Here is an 18,349-nt window from a genome sequence, read left to right as displayed (position 1 = left end):
GGATTAAGAAACATTGACACCCCATCTGGCATCATCTAATCTTCGAGTATGCTCGTCAATGAACCAGGAGACGTAATCAGACATTGAAACCGCGAAGTGTCAAATGATTATCGACCTATATCGGCAAGGCCTGCTGGGCTAAATAGGCACTAATCTATTCGTAGACGTCAAACCCCGGCGTTGAGTTTTCACAACTCATGTGTTCTTACATCCTGCACTTATTGGCCCAAGGACAATGCGGTGTTAAGCACCATTGGTAGTGGGCTCAGTTATTTATCAAGAAGCATGGCCCTACAACAGGCCATGCTCACCTTCCAATCAGATTGATAAATATTGCAGGCAGTCAACACAATTTCATACATTGCTTAAAGCTAAAATCAGAGCAATGGCCTCCTCACCAGCGAACCCTTCAAAAGCTATCAGGCTTTCGAAAGATTAGCAAACATCGTGTCATTATTGTAGCTTTCTCTCTCGAGCGATGTCCCTTGCTCCACCGTCTACGCTGGTGCTTGTTGCATCAATGTTCTCGTCAAGTAAAGGGATTTTGTCCAAACTGGTAGTGCGGCCCATGTCCGTGCCAGGTCTCGACATTCCATTCGGTGATCGCCCACTATGGAAGTTGGACATCACAGTACCTGGCTCTGGGTCCAACGACTGCGATTGCTGCCCAGCTGCCGACGCTGAGACAATGTCGGGATGAGGTGTCAACAGTGGCGACTGCAACATGAGGTCTGGAGTGTTTTGCCACTTCAGCACCTCGGCCTTCATTGCCTCCAGTTCTTTTTGAAACCGCTTGCCAAAGACATCTATGTAATATGTTGAACCATTATAAATGCTCCACGCAAAAACAACAAGCAGAAATGCGGAAGAGGCGAATCGACTGTTGAACCAAAGTGGGCAGGGTAGCATTGTCAATACTGCGTAGCTATACTGTATCATCATAAAAGCTGGCTCTTGAAGAGGTTGAGGGAGAGAAAGAACGACTTTTCCAATCCAGGTTTTGGAATAAGATCGTCGAAGCCATGTGAATGATGTGGGCCGGCCAGCCGCGATTTTGTCTCTGCGACGAACAGTGATGAAGAAGTAATAGCTCAACTGCCAAAAAGCATAAGGAATCGTGCTCCATGCAAGCATGGAAATAACATTGGCGTAGGCAGTGGAAGAACCAGGAGCCGAGTTTTTAATAGCCCAGATGGCGGGGAACCTCGACTTTTGGTCCTCAGGGGAGTGCAAATGGACGAGACAGTGAAGTGTAGCACACGGCATTATATGAATAAAAAGGGATGTGACCTTGTCAAAGCTGTGGAATACGAGAGAATTACGCCACATGATGATTGCCACAGCGTTATTACCAAAGGCCAGACAATAAGTTGCGGTGAGGAGCCGCTTGGAGTTGGGGAAGATCCAAATACTAAGAAAAAGTAGCATGTTGACGAAGTAACAAAGATCCGCGAGGAAGTAGTGATACCCGCGGCGATGATACGTGAAAAACCGAATTGGCATGAAATAGACCAGCTGGGCTGTGTACCAGAGGTGGAAATACTGCGGATACCCGCCAATTAGGTATCCACTGATGAAGATATTCATAACACCACATATAAAGGATATCTTTTCGCGCAAGGTGATTGCTTTTGTGTCATTCCATTGTCTGCCCAGTTTCTCGACACGCTGTCGCATCCTTTTCCTGTATCGATCAAACTGTTCATCGGCTGAGGGGACGCGGCGCCGCCATTCTTCCACCATCCGGTGACGGGCGAGTTGCGTTCTCGACTTGAATGCATCTTTGGATCGGCGGACCTTGTCAGTCTGAGCTGAGATACCTTTTTGAAGCTTCTCCAGCTGTTGAGGTAGGGCGAGATTGTCGAGGAGATCAAGCACAGTCAATCGGTCCAACGGCGGTAGAGGGTCCCAGTCGTCGTGATGGGAGCTACTGCCAGAGAAGGAGGGATTCCTAGATAGACGGGGGCTTATAGGTGTAGTCGCATCCAAGCTTGGGGACTCCAGGATTATAGTATCGGGAGGAGAAGAGCTGAGAGGCGGTATAGCATCGTTGTGAGTGTCATTGCTGGAAGACTGGGCAGCGACGGGTTCATCGTCCATTTCCAAGAGATCTGAGAGTCAAGGCAATCATGTCAGCAACCATTCATCGCATCGTGTGACCGAACCCAGCCGCCGCAGACAGCAGAGCTCAGAGGAGAGCCAAATGACACCATTTATTCAGTCGCTTTCGAAGTAGGGTTAAAGCCAGGGAGACCTGAAGAACCCCAGGAACATGTCGGCAACGACTGAAAGGAACAACACATACCTGTAATCACCAAAAATAGTTAACGCGTAACAGTTTCTTATTGTGATCCGATGAGGGGAGATGATGATGGCATAGCATCACCGCATGAAGCGGTCAGTGCCAGTTCCAAATAGATGTACAATAGTCGCGTTGACTTGTGGCCTCCGGTTCCGTATCTGGCGGGACGAGGGATCACCAGACTGTTCCTGCTACGAGTGAAGCACCTACCAGACCAGACACGTGCAATCGGCTTGTCTGTCTTGTAGGGCCGTGCTGTACGGAGTTGGCTAGCATGACTGGTCATATCAAACAGTCGTGTGGAGCACTGGTGCATGCAAGTACATGTAGTACTACGTACTACCAGGGTAGTTGGAGGGTTCAAACTTTGGAGCGCAGAACTCAAGTGCTATTACAGTACATCAACTGACTGAAGTAATTACTTACCTTAAGTACATTTAAGTACCTACCTAAGGTAGGTAAGTATCTACTTAAGTACGATCTATTACGCACCTAAGCACCTACCTAGGCACTTACTTAAGTACTTGGTACTTAGGTATAGGTAGGTAGAATTTACAAGTAAGAAGATAACGTGGAATAGACAAGTGATCAAGAGCCACAGTGGGCATCAGGTACGGGGGGTGGCTGCGGTATTTGCATTCTGACCAATCATCATCCATGGTATTCAGCTAAAAGGCAGCGCAAAGGAATAATTAGCCGTATGACCTCGTCGTGCAGTTTGTGAACCATTTTGCGGCAACCGGGTGGTTTACTTGAGCCCTGCTGTCCAGGTGCAGTGATCGCGAGCTCTGGTTGGCCGATCCATGATGAGTGCACCGGACACTAATATTATCATCAGTGGGATGTGTTCTGATACCAAGTAAGTACCGTAGACAGGTACCTGGTAAGTGAGGTACTAGTAAGTTTGAAATTTGTATTTTCACGTGCTATATCACATGATATATTTGCTCTTGGCCATTGCTCCTTGTACTACTACGGGGTAGCTGCGAACCTCAAGAAGTGGGTGCAGGTGTGCAAGGGTTAACACTACGTACCCGCTCGGAGTGAACATTGATGAATGTAAGCAGGCGAGGGTACATACTCGCGCGACGCGTTTGCCATACTACAGACCTCCCACGCGCATCGTTTTACCCGCACCGTCAACTCGACTGCCACTGAATGACTATGAGCAATTGCAGCATCAGGTTTAAAGTTCAGCGCGCGACATAAACGCTCTTCTTAAGAGCCTACAGGCTGCTGGCGGTCTATCACGAGCTTTTTCGTGGACTGCATCCTTGATCCAGTCATTCAAAAGTTCTCCATCAAGCGCCGCCAACCATATTCTCCTTCGCCTTATGATCCTCGGCTGTGCGCGATTCTACAACCATGGGCAAGCTGATACGGCTAGAACTATTTAGTAGGATCTACACCGCTATTGGCATGACTCCCTATTACTTATGGCTACTGACGATCTACATTTCCAGACTTCAAGTCCTACAAAGGACATCACACCCTTCTCTTCGGAGATTCTTACTTCACCTCGATAATCGGGCCAAATGGATCGGGGAAGTCCAATTCGTAAGTTGGCGATACCTTATTTATGTCGAACCACCAAAAAAGTGAACGCTGGATTTTAACATTGCTTCAGCATGGATGCGATATCCTTTGTCCTGGGTATTAAGTCGTCACATTTACGCTCAGCACACTTGAAGGACCTTGTTTATCGTGGCCGCGTTTTAAAAACCTCCAAGATCAACGACGATGGCTCTGCAGAAACGCGGGACAATAACGACGTCGCGACAACGACGGGCGACGACAAAGCTTCCCGAGGCGATCCTAAAACTGCCTGGGTCATGGCAGTTTATGAAGACGATGCTGGCGATGAGCAGCGATGGAAGCGCTCCATAACCAGTTCCGGGGCCAGCGAGTATCGTATCAATGACAGAGTTGTCACGGCACAGCAATACAATGAAGCATTGGAAACAGAAAATATCCTCATGAAAGCTCGCAACTTCCTCGTATTCCAAGGCGATGTTGAGGCCATAGCTTCTCAATCTCCGCAAGATCTTACTCGTCTCATTGAGCAAATATCAGGCAGCTTGGAATATAAGACAGAGTACGAAAAACTCCAGGCCGATGCTGAAGAAGCTGCCGAGAACCAAAACTTCCAGCTACACCGCCGTCGTGGAATCAACTCCGAAATAAAGCAGTATCGCGAGCAAAAGAAGGAAGCAGACAGTTTCCAAAAGAAAACTGAAGAAAGAGATGCGGCCATTGTATCACACTGCCTCTGGAAGCTCTATCATTACCAGAAAGCTATGGATGAGTCTAGTGCTACTATTCAAGACCATCAAGAAGATCTGAAGGAACTCAAACGCAATGTGGAAACTTTTGAGGCACGGCTGGAGGATGCTAGGAGGAATCAGAATACGGCTGGTCGATTAGTGGCTCGAACGGAGAAAGAGATCAAGCTGAGAGAAAGGAACATCGAAGATAAAGAGAACGCTCTGTTGCCTTTTGATGAGAAAGTTCACGAGTCTTCACAGCAAGTTGAGAAGCTTCATGTTCAAAGCCAAAAGGTGACCAAAGAGCGAGATGAACAAGCTGCCATCGTGGAAAAGGTCCAGAAAGATATTGAAAACGTTGAGAAAGCACAGGCTGTGTTCGAGAAAGACACAAAAGAGCAGATGAAAAAGCAAGGGCGAGACATTAGTGACACAGATCGAAAGGAATATAATCTCCTTCGGGCGCAAGTAATGTCTCGCTCTGGAACAAATCAGGCAAAATTGGAAAATCTGGAGCGACAACGCAAAGCGGACGAGGTTACTGTTAATAACCTCCGGGGAAAGCTCGACAGCATCACCGCAGCTATAGAAAAAGCCGAAGCGGAGTTGCAAAATATCGGCGAGCGCAGAAGCTCTACCGAGTCGGCGTCCAAGGAAATTTCCGATGAAATCGCAAGGAAGAAGAAGGAGTTTAATCAATTGCAGTCCGAACGTGTAAGAACGAACCAGAAACGGACGGAGCTCGAGGAGAAGCTTGAAGATGTAGCTCGAAAGCTGCGTGAAGCCGATGACGGTCGTCGCCAGAATGACCGCGAAACCCGAATGAAGGAGATGGTCACGTCGTTGAAGCGCATGTTCCCCGGTGTGCGAGGCCGCATTGGAGATCTATGCACGCCAAAGCAGAAAAAATACGACGAGGCTGTAATTGTCGCGCTTGGAAAAGATTTCGACTCAGTTGTCGTGGACACCGAGAAGGTTGGCGTAGATTGTGTTCAGTACTTGAAAGAGCAGAGATTTCCGCCCATGACTTTCATCCCACTGGATAATATTAAGGTCAATGCCGTTAATACAGCTATTAAAGGGTTCTCTGGCGCGAGGCTGACAATCGATACCATCAATTTCGACACATCAGTTGAGAGAGCGGTGTCATACGCATGCGGCAGTTCAGTGGTTTGCGATTCCCTGAGCATTGCAAAGCATATATGCTACGATAAAAAGATACCGGTGAAAGCGGTTACTCTTGAAGGGTATATTATTCATAAAGCGGGATTGATGACTGGAGGTCGTGGCCCCGAACCCAAAGGGGGCAAGCGAAAATTCGAAGAAGTCGACGTGCAGAACCTTCAGCGAATGGCAATGAAACTCAAGGATGAAATAGACCGGCTCCCAAAATCTGATCGACGTGGAACGCAAGAGGAATCGCTGCAAATCGATCTTGCTGGATTAGAACGACGTTTGGTCTCGATGAAAGACGAACTTGCGGCCTTCGGTATGAATTGGACGAGCAAAAAGCGAGAGCTTGATGGGTTCAAAAAGGAGCTGAGAGACCTTGAACCAAAGTACAAAGAACAGGTGTCGCAGTTGGAAACTGATAATGCCACCGTCAGCGAGTTCAGGGCGGCGATTGCCCGCGTAGAAGATGAAGTATTCGCCAACTTCTGCAGGAAGCTTGGCTACAGCGACATCAGAGCATACGACGCCTCTCAAGGGAAATTAGAGCAAGAGGTATCAGAAAAAAGGAACCAGTTTGAGGTGCAGAAGCAGCGGCTGGAGAACCGTCTTAAATGGGAGCTGACTAGGCATGGAGACACGGAAACACGGATCCGACGAATGCAAGAGCACATCCGACGTTTGAAGCAGGATATCAAGACATACTCGAAGGAGAAGGCCGACATCGAACAAGCCATTCGTCAGGACCAAGATGAACTTGAGGCGTTGCAAGACACACTGGAGCAGCAAAAGGCTGATCTCGCAGACAAGAACCAAAAAGTGAGCGAGGCAAGGACCGAGCTGCAAAAACGGAGCAAGGATATTGAGGCACGACAGCGTGACATCAACACTTTAGAAACAACAGTGCAAAAGAACAGTGCCAGCAAGTCTGCACTACTGCGGAGATGTCGGCTTGAACAAATTCAGATCCCCTTGGTTGAAGGTACATTGGACAATCTTCCGAACGAGGACGATCTGCTTCGACAGGATCCTGATGCAATGGATGTCGATGATGACGAGGAGGACATGATGGACATTGCCCTCGACGACCATGGCATCGCCATCAATTTCGAGGGCTTGGACAATGACCTGAAGGAGGTAATATCCCAAGTTCCTTTCGGTCAAGTGCTAGTCGCAAAGAGTACATTACTAACTTTGGTAGTCTGATGGCCCTGGAGTCGAGGAAAAGTTGACGGAAAGAATATCTCTGCTAGCCTCGGAACTCGAAAAGTTGAACCCGAATATGCGAGCCATGGAACGCCTTGAAAGCGTCGAATCAAGGTTAAAACAGACAGACCAGGAGTATGAAGACTCCAAGACGACCGCACAGGCCGCGAAGGACGCATTTGCCAAGATCAAACAGAAGCGATACGACCGTTTCAACAAGGCTTTCACTCACATCCAAGAGCAAATATCTCACGTATACAAGGATCTCACACGATCTGAGGCGTATCCGTTAGGTGGGCAGGCGTATCTCGATATTGAAGAGGACACAGACATGCCTTACCTCTCCGGTATCAAGTACCATGCCATGCCACCACTGAAGCGCTTCAGAGATATGGAACATTTGTCTGGCGGAGAAAAGACCATGGCTGCGCTGGCATTGCTCTTCGCCATTCATAGCTACCAGCCAAGTCCTTTCTTTGTATTGGACGAGGTAGATGCTGCACTTGACAATGCCAATGTCGACAAAATTAAGAAGTATATCCGCGAACACGCCGGGCCTGGAATGCAGTTTATAGTTATCAGCCTGAAGACGGGACTTTTCCAAGATTCAGAAAGTCTAGTTGGCGTATATCGAGACCAGGAAGTGAATAGTTCAAGAACTTTGACCTTGGATGTGAGTCAAGTTTTCCTAGGCACTACCTTGCATGTACTAATATCGTGTTCCTAGCTGAGAAAGTATGCCTGATGATTTCAATCCCTGGCTCAGGAACCTACTTTGAGGACTCGAGGTCAATGAAGCGTAGGAGACCGGATATTTGGGCCCAATAAGAAATGTGGTTTTTTGATTGGTTCTTTAGGCTAGAAGCCCGGGGAGTTACTGCTACATTAGGGCATGCGAAATATATGCTACGAGCTTGATGACGAACAAGATGGATCAAACTGATAGTCGAGTTTGAGTGGACGGATATGTTGTATATATAAGGCCAGATGCAAATTTAATAGTTTCCACCATTTCCAAAGCAATTTGCGCCTTGCGACGGTTATCTTAAGGGCCCTGCGTAATGTGGCCTCTTAAGACTCTAACTGACTGCCTAGCTAGGTAGATATCGACTAGGTTGCCTCACGTTGTCGGAACTCATCAGCTGGCACCTGAGACCTGCTATGACCGGAGGCAAAGATGGCACCCCTTGGGTGCGGGATGATGATGATAATGGATTGGTCTTCGTCTTTGAGGGACCAGTCTCCACACGGGAGCATGAGACGTGCTAGGCTTAGAATGAACTTCGCTGGTAGAAGGCTGTGCACGGACCACTGTAAATGGAAAGAAATTTGACGCTAGCCCAAGCTACTTAAGTACTTAAGTACCTGGGTAGGTACCTAGTACCTACCTAGGTACCTAGGTAGTTACTACTACCACAGTGTAGCAGGGGAGCATACTAAAACTTTCAACCACAAGCACAGGGAGGTATATCCTATCTATTTTCCGACGTCGCATCTTGTTTGTTTTTTTGTTTGTATGTACGTGAATCACTATTCAAGGTGACCCTTGGATTCGTACTATCACCTAAACAAACACCGAGGCCCTTGGTCTGCGCGGCGCGCCATTGATGGTTCGAAGTGGCGCGCTTCGTGGCATCGCCGAACCTTGCGCTCGAAATGGTGCTATAGAGACCTAGAGATGCTGAACTTCACGACACCATCCCGCATACATCTCCCGCGCCACTCGACCTAGGCGTAGCCTTTCCTCTCTGCGTATCTCCTTTAGCTACCAGAACCTGTGTCTACACTCAAGTGGTGATGGGGCAGTAGCGACATCTTCCGCGGAAGACACCGGAAAGACGCTGGTCAGTGATTTAAAAGATACCGACACGATACCGATAAGCCAACCGTCGAAATGGATCTCGCCGTTACTCTCATAAAGTCCGTGTTGAGAGCTTTCTATCCGACACGCGACATATTGGTCATGGATGCCCTCATTCTTCACGAAGCGTATGACATTTCCACCAGGACCCTCTGCAGGAAATGCAGCTGCTAATGATGGACTGTTTACTTGCTCAATAGCCTCCGCGATGACGATCTGGCATATCTCATGGCTATAAACACGAAAGATCTGCATAAGATATGCGGTAAATTACGAGAAGATCGCTTCTTAACAGTGTGCGTCTTTCATGTACCTAGTTAGCCAACGACTGAGGTTACCTTCTGCTCTTTACTTTGTTTTATTGATTGACCGACCCAGACACACAAGATCCGAGCTGCGCGACGGCAACCCTCGGCCAAGTAACCGCACATGGTATTATATCAACTATCGACATACGATCGATGCGATCAAGTGGCGAGTATACACGATCGACAAAGAAGTTCAAGGGGCGCCAGTGCCAGCGAATGAGAAGAAGGAATATTTTTGCAGCTTTTGCAAGGCCGAGTGGACTGCTATGGAAGTTCTTGACAGTGTTGGGCCAAATGGCTTCTTATGTCATCGATGCCACCATACTCTCACTTTCGAGGCGGACCGAACTTCCACTGGGCATGAGCAGTCCACTCGATTAAATGATCAATTCAAATTTATAAGCGAGATTTTGCCGAAGATCGACGCAGTTCATATTCCCGAATGCGACTTTGACCGAGCTTTGGCCAAGGCCCGACCTGTCGTTCGTGATGCTACACATCAGCGGGCAGCTACCATTGCGGTCGAGAGTGGTCCAAACCGTCCTATGGCTGTCAAAGGACTCACCAATACTGGCCCTCAATCTATCGCAGTAAATATTTCAACGTCAGATGGTCCATCCGCTGCAGAGAAGGAAGCCGAAAAGGCCCGAAAGGAAAAGATTGCCCAGCAGAATGCGCTCCCCTCGTGGATGTCGAATAGTACTGTTACTGGCGAATCCTTCTCCGGAACACTTAGCGACGGGCTGATTTCGCTCAAACAGGATGACGAAAACAACACCGCATCAAAAGGCAAGAAGGTGGACGCAAACACTTCTGCGAAAATTGATGATATATTCGAAAAGCTCAAGGCTGAGCAAGCTGCAGAGATGGCTAAAGGAGTCATACCTGGCGGGAATGACGAAGATTTTGACTCGGAAGAGGAAGATGGGGATGAAGACGAATTCGAAGACGTTCCTGCAACTGGAAATACATCCAGTCTAGGCACGCCAAGTACCGCCGCCGTCAAGCGTGAGGTTTCTACTATACTGTCACGAGATGGAGATAGTGCGGATGAAAGAGCAGCCAAGAAGGTCAAAGTCGAACAAGAAATTAAGAAAGAGTCTGAGGGGCCTGAAGGCGATGACGATACCGGGGATGAGGATGAGGACATGGAATTTGAAGATATTTGATCGGGGGCATGGATGTTCGGGGCTTCAAAGTTTAGAGCTTTCCGAAGCGAAAATTGGCTGGGTGGTCTTTTGATAGCGAACGGAATCAGTCCCAATGCTTTATACATTTTCCTTTTGTGTCCTTATTTCCTGACAGATGGCTTATCTATTGATTTACAACCTGGGCCAAACTAGGGATATCAAGTACTTAGGCGCTGTAGGTATGTCTTTAAGGTTGTCGTCTCTGATGACAGGATCGTGTATATTCCGTCTCTACGGCGAGAGGTTGGGGGGCGCGGGGTGCGAATATATGGAGCCCACCAGATGAGAAGCATAGCTCGTCTTGAGCGTTCGTTTGACAAGGAGGTTCAAGCATTCATATTAAATAAAGGTGACGCCACGGAAGTCCAGGCCGCCGCCGCCACCACCACGTCTCCCAGCACGACATCCGAACATTGAAGGTGCATGCAGCCGTACCCCTACCGCCCGGTGCGGTTCTTTAGCACTTACTTCCTCAGTTCAGGCTTCCAAACGTTCAAGAACAGAATACGGAGTAGGACAACCCGTAATTATCTAACGAGGCGTGTGGTGAAAGCGCGCGCGTCACAGACAAGACATAGCCGGCACCCCCTCCATGCTTTGTAATGGCCAGCAATTTGGGATTTCCACGCATTTACCTGCTACCTAGTCATCTCGAGCCGTCGCAGCTTCACTATTTCGAGGAAGCAGTGCCGTCCATCACCTACGACATCAATGAAGCGGATCTTGTGCTAGGTAAAATATCGAAACGAGAGCGCGCCGAATTCGAATTAAGGCGGCATAATTTGAGGATTCAACCAGACTCAGTCTCAGGCGGAGATTTCCATTCTACCGCGCGCGACATTGCACTTGTAAGGCGCGAAGCTGTGGAAGAGCAGCCCAGCTCGAAACGTCGAAAAGAAGGAGACGCCCAACATCCAGATTATCGAACAGCGGAGAATAGTAGGGTTCAGGTTCTCAAATTGTCATGGTTGACCGATTGTCTTGCCCAAGGCAGGCTTCTTCCAGTTGACAATTACCTCTTGTATGGAGGCTTCAAAATCTCGTCACACGTCGGCTCTGGCGGACAGCAACCTGAGACGCAGAATATCTCCACTGGTGCAATTCTTCGCCGTGCCGCCGAGGACCATGCAGTGAATACCGCAAATCGGGCGGAGTCGTCATCTTTGCCTTTCAACCTTCATGATCCACGCCATAGTAGACACCCGCCACCCCCATTGCAACGACAGACGACCTCTGAAAATGACACCAGGCTTCCCGAGATTCCAGAATTCCTTCACACAACATATTCCTGCCAGCGGCCAACGCCTTTGCATCCTCCAAACGAAAAGTTTATCCTGGAGCTCAAAAAAATCCGAACCCTCAGACTTCTCCAGGGCAACCAGATCGGGGTACGGGCATACTCGACATCGATTGCCGCGTTATCAGCATATCCGCATGTGATCCAAAGTTCCCATGGCAAGTAATATGATGCCTTGAAGAGGCAATGTAATCCACTACATTATGCCTGATTTTATCGGAAAGAGGCTAATCGAAATGGACTTTGTAATAGACATTGAGCGGTTGCCAGGCTGCAGCACTAAGATTGCTGAGTTGTACCAAGAATGGTTGAAAGATGGTGAAACCAAAGAGACGGCAGCAGCAGCATCAGACGCAAAGATGTCTACCTTGATGCTGTTTTACGACATATGGGGTGTAGGCGATACGACGGCTAGGGAATTCTATAACAAAGGTAAGATTGTGACCAGTTATCCGCAATTTATATGCAGCAATAATCAAATGTTGACTTTGTAATCTTCAAAATGAAAAGGATGGAAGGATCTGGACGATCTCGTAGAATACGGCTGGTCGTCTCTCACTCGGGTCCAGCAAATAGGGGTAAAATTCTATGACGAGTTTCAACAGATGATCCCCCGACAAGAAGTTGAAGAAATCGCAAGTCTAGTCCTTCAACACGCGCGCAAGATCGAGGCTGGTTTCCAAATGGCCATTGTGGGAGGCTATAGACGAGGGAAAAAGGAAAGCGGTGACGTGGACGTCATTCTAAGTCATCGAGACGAATCACAAACCATGAATATGATAAATGACCTCGTCGTCAGTCTTGAGCAAGCCCATCTCATAACGCATACACTCAGTTTATGGACCAAGAATAGTGAACGAGGCCAGCTCCCGCTTGCCTGGCGAGGGGAGGGCGCCAGGCGCGGATCTGGATTTGACACGCTTGATAAAGCCATGGTCGTGTGGCAAGATAAGAAAAAAGCAGGAGATGATGCACCGCATCGAAGAGTGGACATCATTATCAGCCCGTGGAAAACTGTTGGGTGTGCTTTGCTGGGATGGAGCGGCGGCACAACATTTGAACGAGATCTTCGACGATATTGCAAACAAGAAAAGGGCCTGAAGTTTGACAGCAGCGGGATTCGCCGTCGCTCCGACGGGACATGGGTGGACTTTGAAAGCCATTATACCGCGTCGGACGAGGGCCCCGGCCATGACGGACGTTGTCCACAACTGGCACCGGATATGGATACGGCTGAGAGGCGGGTTTTTGAAGGGTTGGGCTTAACTTGGCGAGATCCAACAGAAAGATGCACAGGGTGAATGAAGGAACGAGTGGATAAATACAAGTCTCTTCAGTATATATGTGTGGAGAGGCGAAATACGACCTCGGGTGCTGTCCTTGTCCCTGAATTGATCGTTTGTGCGAGGTGGCCAACCAGGCGGTTTGGCCAACTTGGAACCATGGAACCGCCGCAACATCTATGGACAAGCTCAATTCGTAGCTCGAAGGAGAAATTATGGTGCTGGATCGCGATACGTGTCCTTACGCACTGGCTCTGAACGAAGAGTTAGATGAGACAACGGGAAATTCCATGCACGTCTCCGCTCGCCGGCGAGATTTAAACCACCGAGTCCGAAGCAAGACTAAGTACCTTGGAAGGTAGGCCTAGGGATGCCAGTGTTAACGACGTTTAAATTTCAATCATCAGTTTCTCAAGCTCGCTCTCTCCCTCCCTCTTTAGCGGCTCACGCTGACTGCACGACTTTTAGGCATACTTACTTAAGTAAGTAATTGACCTTTTTCTATCCACCCATCGAGGTCAGCACCTGCCCCAGGCTAGATATTGGTTATAAGACCGTGTCCGATTTCTGGTTGGTAGCAGCACGGCCCCCTCCGGAGCTTTCAGTTCAGGGCAGTGAGCGTCGGTGCCGTCAACATTGCTCCTACTATTTGAATGCAGGAACACGACAGGGCACCTGGGCCCTTTGTGCCGATGGCCCGGATAGTTTCAACGTTGCCAAGGCCGGTGTGCCGACTCGCCAGACTCCATGTCTTGTCGATCAAACGCCAGGCCCTGCACGGCGCTATGCGATCCCCCGCCGAGCAACCTTGACTTAGCTTGTCAGTTCCAGGCAGCTGGCTAGCTGCGTAGTCATCACAGCCATCAATCGAGGAAGGCGACGGGATAGCGAGGAGTCTTTCCCTACTCCGTGCTTACAGTGGATGTTTTATTGATAGGCCAGGCACGTAATATTACGCCAATGGTGCTCGACCTGTGGTCTGATACTTTGGCTACCAGACTTGGCAAGCCTGCGCATGGTCCGAGCCCGCAATGCCGCCACCCCGCCGCTGTAGAGCCGGCAACCAACATTGAAGCACCAAGTCTGTTCCGACACATATGCAGCCTCTGTCAATTATTGACATTTACAATCAATCTCCGAAATAACTAAATCACAGAGCCCTCCATGTATAGTCCGCTTGCGCGCCCATAAAGCCCACATCACCACCCGCTTTCGTTCTGACTCGGCTCCCTCCCTAAGTACGGCAATACAGCCCCGAGATACTCTGTTTACTCTAGGTTGCAAGCGCATGCAAGAAACATTCACAGACACAAACATATTGAAGTAATAGACTCAAGTTGACATTACAAGAAAAATGACCTTCATTCTCGAGCTCCCGAATCATTACAGGTCAGTTCTGAGCCTCCTGCTTATGTACCGTTACCTTACGTCGAGCAAATCGCTTGCAACTCTTGTCACTTCAAAGACACTGTGCAATAGCCCAGATTTAGTCACGCTGGAGGCACATAAACACTAGTGCTAACGTCATGTCTGTCGAGTCGCGGTACACAGCTTGGTGCTTGCTGTCGCCAGCAGTACCTTCTTTGTCAACACTTTCCATATGCTGCGAACCTCCCAGCTTCGCAAGGCTAGTGGTGTTGTGTACCCCAACTCATATGCCTCGGCGGAACGGGCAGAAAAGGATGGCAAAGCTTATGCCTTTAATTGCGGTACATTTTGCCCCGAGCTCTCCCCAAGATCACTTCTTGATATCAGGCAATTGACTGGAGAACATAGCCCAGCGTGCTCACGCAAACTTTACCGAGAATCACACGTCATTCCTCGGCGCCCTCCTTATTAGTGGCCTGCGTTTTCCTATGGCAGCAGCTGCCGTAGGTGCTGCTTGGACCGTGTTTCGCATTCTGTATCTCTTCGGATATACCAGCCAGGCCGGCCCCCGGGGTCGAACAACGTAAGTGCATTTGTTCCCAATAGCTACAACTTCAGTCTTCCGTTGACCTTTTTTTTTTTTGCTGTTGGAGATGGTGCTAACATATTTATAGTGGTGCCCTGGGTTCTATCTTGGCAGATCTTATTCTGAAGTTCATGGCTGCTTACACGTCTGCTAAGCTCGTGTTTGGAAACTGAGCCAGGAGACTATTCCTCATCGTACAACGACGCTTGGGGGGAAAAATGGCGGGATCTACTGTTTGAATAGTAGACGCATATATGCCAAGGAAGACAGCACAAGGAATCGGACGCATCTGACGCTTGTGATGTAGTAGCAGGGCGTGTTGATGTGGATGTTTAAACTTCGCCGTTCGTCAACGGCGGAGCCGTCGACGCTTGAGCTCCTGACTGATTTGCACATCGTCGTACGCAGGCGATTCCAATTGATCGCCGCGACTCGTCTCTTCTAAAAGCCGTTCGATTCCATTGTTTCCTAAAAGATAGTCGCCGTAGTACTTCATAGCACTAAAGACTTCTTCTCCACTGGGGACGATATATTCTTTGGGCAGAAGGAAACCGTAGGTGCCAGTATCTTGGAGTTTGACCTGGTAGCTGAAATGCGCGCCCATCTCGTGGTAAAACCAGTCAATTGCAGACCCGCCTCCTGATTCAACACGCGGCGTGAACTGGTCTTGTCGTGCTGTAGCACCTTCGCAAGCCGAGGTGACAGAATACGACTCCCCATCTGCCAAGCGGATAGCCTTTGCAATTCCAGCCGCAAGCTCCTCCAAGTTCTCAAGGTTCGGAGGCATAGCCTGACAGGAAAATGTGTAAGGGAAGAGAATCTGTTGGGAGTAAGAATGCAGGTCTACGAGGCCCACAAACTTAACATTGTTAAGAGTTTTGTTTCGAGCCCAAGTTGCTAACCTCATTGCTTCCACAGCCTGAAAAGGCTGTTCCCCTCCATAACTCTCCGAGCATGGGTCAGCTTGGGCTTGAGTGCCATCCCATCCATATCCGAACGCATGGTCCAGGTCAAGACCACGACAGTACCGAATATTTGTTTGTTGTCGTGATTTACGCCACAGGCGGTCCACCTGCCAGGAGTAATCCACGCCGTCAGGATTGAGCACAGGTACAAACACCATGTCGAATTCGTGAAGAAGTTTTGTTATCATTCGCTCTTTTCCAAAGGATGTGATGAAAGACCACGCCACATAATTTACGGTGCTGGTTGAGATCCACTCTCTGGCGTGAAGACCACCGGTGACAACGATCGTCTTTCGCGGCTTCGTTGGGTCAATAGTTGAGGACAGCCCAACACGTAGAGCTGATATTTCTCTTCCTTCAAAGGACTTCCCTATGGAAAAGTACTCGACATATGAAGGGAACATTGCCTCAAGCAGTCGCATCCAACGAACAATGACAGGCAATGGTTGGTAATCTTGGAAAAAAAGGTTGCCGTTTGCTTCTGAAAGTGGCGATGTTGAGACTGAGAGTGCTTCACCAGCCTCAACTGTTGGCTTTTGATGGTAGGATGGCATCGAGTTATAGACAGCGGAGGCGAGATCGGATATCAGGGTGGATTGAGCAACTTGAAGCGAAGGCGGGAGAAGACTGAGGAGAGGAGACACTTCATCGCGGTGCATACGAATATCGACGAATTCATCCGTGAATGCCCAAATATCTAGAAAAAGTCGGGCTGCCGCCTGAGCAAGGGCGATCTCCTCTTCAGGTGTGGTGACATTGAAGCGCAAGACCAGCTCGTTGGTGTATCTGGCCCGCAGACTGAATGGAACGGCATGTTGGTCGGCATTTTTCGTAGGATGACGGCCGAAAAGGAGTTCGACAGCGCTGTCGCGAAGTTTGGTCAAGAGTGGAAACAGGTGGGTGTTGCGGTTGCCAGTATTGGAAGGGCGTTGAGGATGAAGGCCTGCTGCAAAGCCTAGGCCGGGATGCTGAACGACCAGCAGTAGCCCAGAGGTCACAAGGCTGGCGAGTCCAGTTCTCATCTTTGTCTTCTCCTATTATCTTCTGCTCTTTTCTTTCTTCTTATTCCCAGGTCGCTTCGGATCGTATGTGGGCGGCACAACGGCAGAATTTGTCGGCTGCCGCTCAGGCACGAGCCGAAGGTGTGGTGGTGATTGCAAGTGAATGTCTCTTGCAAACTCGGGCGGCCTGATTCGTGGGGAGTTGCCCAGCACTGGAGCTAGCCAGCAGTCTCCAGACCCCAGGTAGCAATTTCATACATGTATGGTTCGTGGTCTTTACTCCGTACCTGGCCGGTACTTACAGATATATGTCGACAACCGCAGGTAGGCATGTATTTGAACACGGAGTATGTGGGTGCTTGGTCCTCAACTTCGAGGCGGATGGAGCAGTACTAGACACTAGTGTGTAGTAGTACACCGCATGTGCAGTCGGCAGACACTCACTGGATCGTGGATGAAGACCATGGGTCGTGGAAAGATGGGTCTAAATTCTAAGCGTCACCTATCACTTTTATGCTTTTCATGGTTTGCGCAACTTCAAGCGTGGATCACAAAACCTGGCGCTGGGAATTATGAAAGCTTGAAAAAAATTCACGAACTGCCCTGGCCGAGCCCCAAGTTGGACCTTTTGCATCAGGTATATAGATGCTACAACGTAAGTGGCAGGACGCCTGCGCGCAGCAAGGCGTTTAGGTACTTACCTACCAAGTAGGTACCTACTTTAGTAGGTAGGTAGGTTAGGTATATACTACTTCTAATTGAGCATTAGGCTTGTTTGACTGTGCAATCCCAGGCTTAAATGACAAGATATGATTTCTATCGAGTTGCATAGACTCTTGGTTTATAGAAGTGAAGTTTTGAAACTCTGGGCTTGTTCTGCCGAACCCCTTGACCACTTCTTATCGAACGGAAATCTTCGGGACCGACAATACCGATTTAGGATGAACACTGTCGTACAAATCAAGGACCTACCCAGCAGCCGAGCCTACTAAGTAGTATGCAGGTGCAAGGTAAAGTCAGGTAAGCAGGGCTTGCCTTCAAATGTTCTTCCCAACATTGCGCGGTCTTCGAAAACACTGGTCGGATACTTCTAGAAGTAGGTCCCTAGGTACCTGCCTGCTTAAGCAGCTGGTCCTTGGTACTTACACTACTAAGTTATCTGGCTGCTGCAGATGAATTGCCACGCGTCACATCAGCGAAACCAAACAAAAGCACTACACAAATTAATACATGCCTCGGAGCTCCGTACCGATGGAATCGCGCCCATGACGGTGAGAGATTCTAACTAAATGCTCACTAAATAACTAGGTGGTTTCTTAAGTACCTCGGCAGTAAGTTAAGGCGTGCAGACGCCTAGGTGTCACTTCAGCCAGTATAGACCAGAGCATTCATACCCTGTCATCAGGGGAATGATCGCCTAGAATGAAGCGTTAGAAATCGTTGAGATTTGTATGACGGGTCGTGTTCTTCAGGCTTTGGCAGTTAGCAGAGGACTCCAATGTCGGCTGGCTCGCGCAGAGTTGACACCATTCATCTGGTCGCCGTGAC

At 49.0% G+C, this 18,349-nt stretch overlaps 7 protein-coding genes across 7 annotated transcripts; 5 read left to right on the top strand and 2 right to left on the bottom strand.

Annotated features, from left to right (window-relative positions):
- Window positions 1-453: 453 nt before the first annotated feature.
- On the bottom strand, window positions 454-2,100 carry MAA_03662 (F-box protein; the record flags this gene model as incomplete). The annotated part of the gene is made up of 1 exon (XM_007821660.1): window positions 454-2,100. One exon carries the CDS (start codon window positions 2,098-2,100, stop codon window positions 454-456), a length of 1,647 nt encoding a protein of 548 aa, XP_007819851.1.
- Window positions 2,101-3,667: 1,567 nt separating this feature from the next.
- Window positions 3,668-7,687, top strand: MAA_03663 (RecF/RecN/SMC; the record flags this gene model as incomplete). The annotated part of the gene is made up of 5 exons (XM_007821661.2): window positions 3,668-3,698; window positions 3,766-3,859; window positions 3,930-6,873; window positions 6,938-7,615; window positions 7,670-7,687. The coding sequence occupies 5 exons, from the start codon at window positions 3,668-3,670 to the stop codon at window positions 7,685-7,687; spliced, it is 3,765 nt and encodes a 1,254-aa protein (XP_007819852.2).
- A 1,149-nt stretch (window positions 7,688-8,836) lies between these two features.
- MAA_03664 (Transcription factor TFIIE, alpha subunit) lies at window positions 8,837-10,280 on the top strand (the record flags this gene model as incomplete). The annotated part of the gene is made up of 3 exons (XM_007821662.2): window positions 8,837-8,931; window positions 9,004-9,099; window positions 9,182-10,280. The coding sequence occupies 3 exons, from the start codon at window positions 8,837-8,839 to the stop codon at window positions 10,278-10,280; spliced, it is 1,290 nt and encodes a 429-aa protein (XP_007819853.2).
- A 623-nt stretch (window positions 10,281-10,903) lies between these two features.
- On the top strand, window positions 10,904-11,764 carry MAA_10966 (uncharacterized protein; the record flags this gene model as incomplete). Its single annotated transcript, XM_011412911.1, has 1 exon — window positions 10,904-11,764. The coding sequence occupies one exon, from the start codon at window positions 10,904-10,906 to the stop codon at window positions 11,762-11,764; it is 861 nt and encodes a 286-aa protein (XP_011411213.1).
- Window positions 11,765-11,801: 37 nt separating this feature from the next.
- MAA_03665 (Nucleotidyltransferase) lies at window positions 11,802-12,899 on the top strand (the record flags this gene model as incomplete). Its single annotated transcript, XM_007821663.2, has 2 exons — window positions 11,802-12,030; window positions 12,109-12,899. 2 exons carry the CDS (start codon window positions 11,802-11,804, stop codon window positions 12,897-12,899), a joined length of 1,020 nt encoding a protein of 339 aa, XP_007819854.2.
- A 1,582-nt stretch (window positions 12,900-14,481) lies between these two features.
- Window positions 14,482-15,008, top strand: MAA_03666 (MAPEG family protein; the record flags this gene model as incomplete). The annotated part of the gene is made up of 3 exons (XM_007821664.2): window positions 14,482-14,590; window positions 14,658-14,832; window positions 14,924-15,008. 3 exons carry the CDS (start codon window positions 14,482-14,484, stop codon window positions 15,006-15,008), a joined length of 369 nt encoding a protein of 122 aa, XP_007819855.2.
- A 176-nt stretch (window positions 15,009-15,184) lies between these two features.
- Window positions 15,185-16,822, bottom strand: MAA_03667 (Peptidase M14, carboxypeptidase A; the record flags this gene model as incomplete). The annotated part of the gene is made up of 1 exon (XM_007821665.1): window positions 15,185-16,822. The coding sequence occupies one exon, from the start codon at window positions 16,820-16,822 to the stop codon at window positions 15,185-15,187; it is 1,638 nt and encodes a 545-aa protein (XP_007819856.1).
- Window positions 16,823-18,349: the final 1,527 nt, after the last annotated feature.

The sequence above is a fragment of the Metarhizium robertsii genome, assembly GCF_000187425.2.
Source record: "Metarhizium robertsii ARSEF 23 chromosome Unknown MAA_Scf_3, whole genome shotgun sequence".
Taxonomy (NCBI): domain Eukaryota; kingdom Fungi; phylum Ascomycota; class Sordariomycetes; order Hypocreales; family Clavicipitaceae; genus Metarhizium; species Metarhizium robertsii.
Note: the sequence above shows the minus strand (reverse complement) of the source record. Positions and strands in the feature narration are given on the sequence as shown.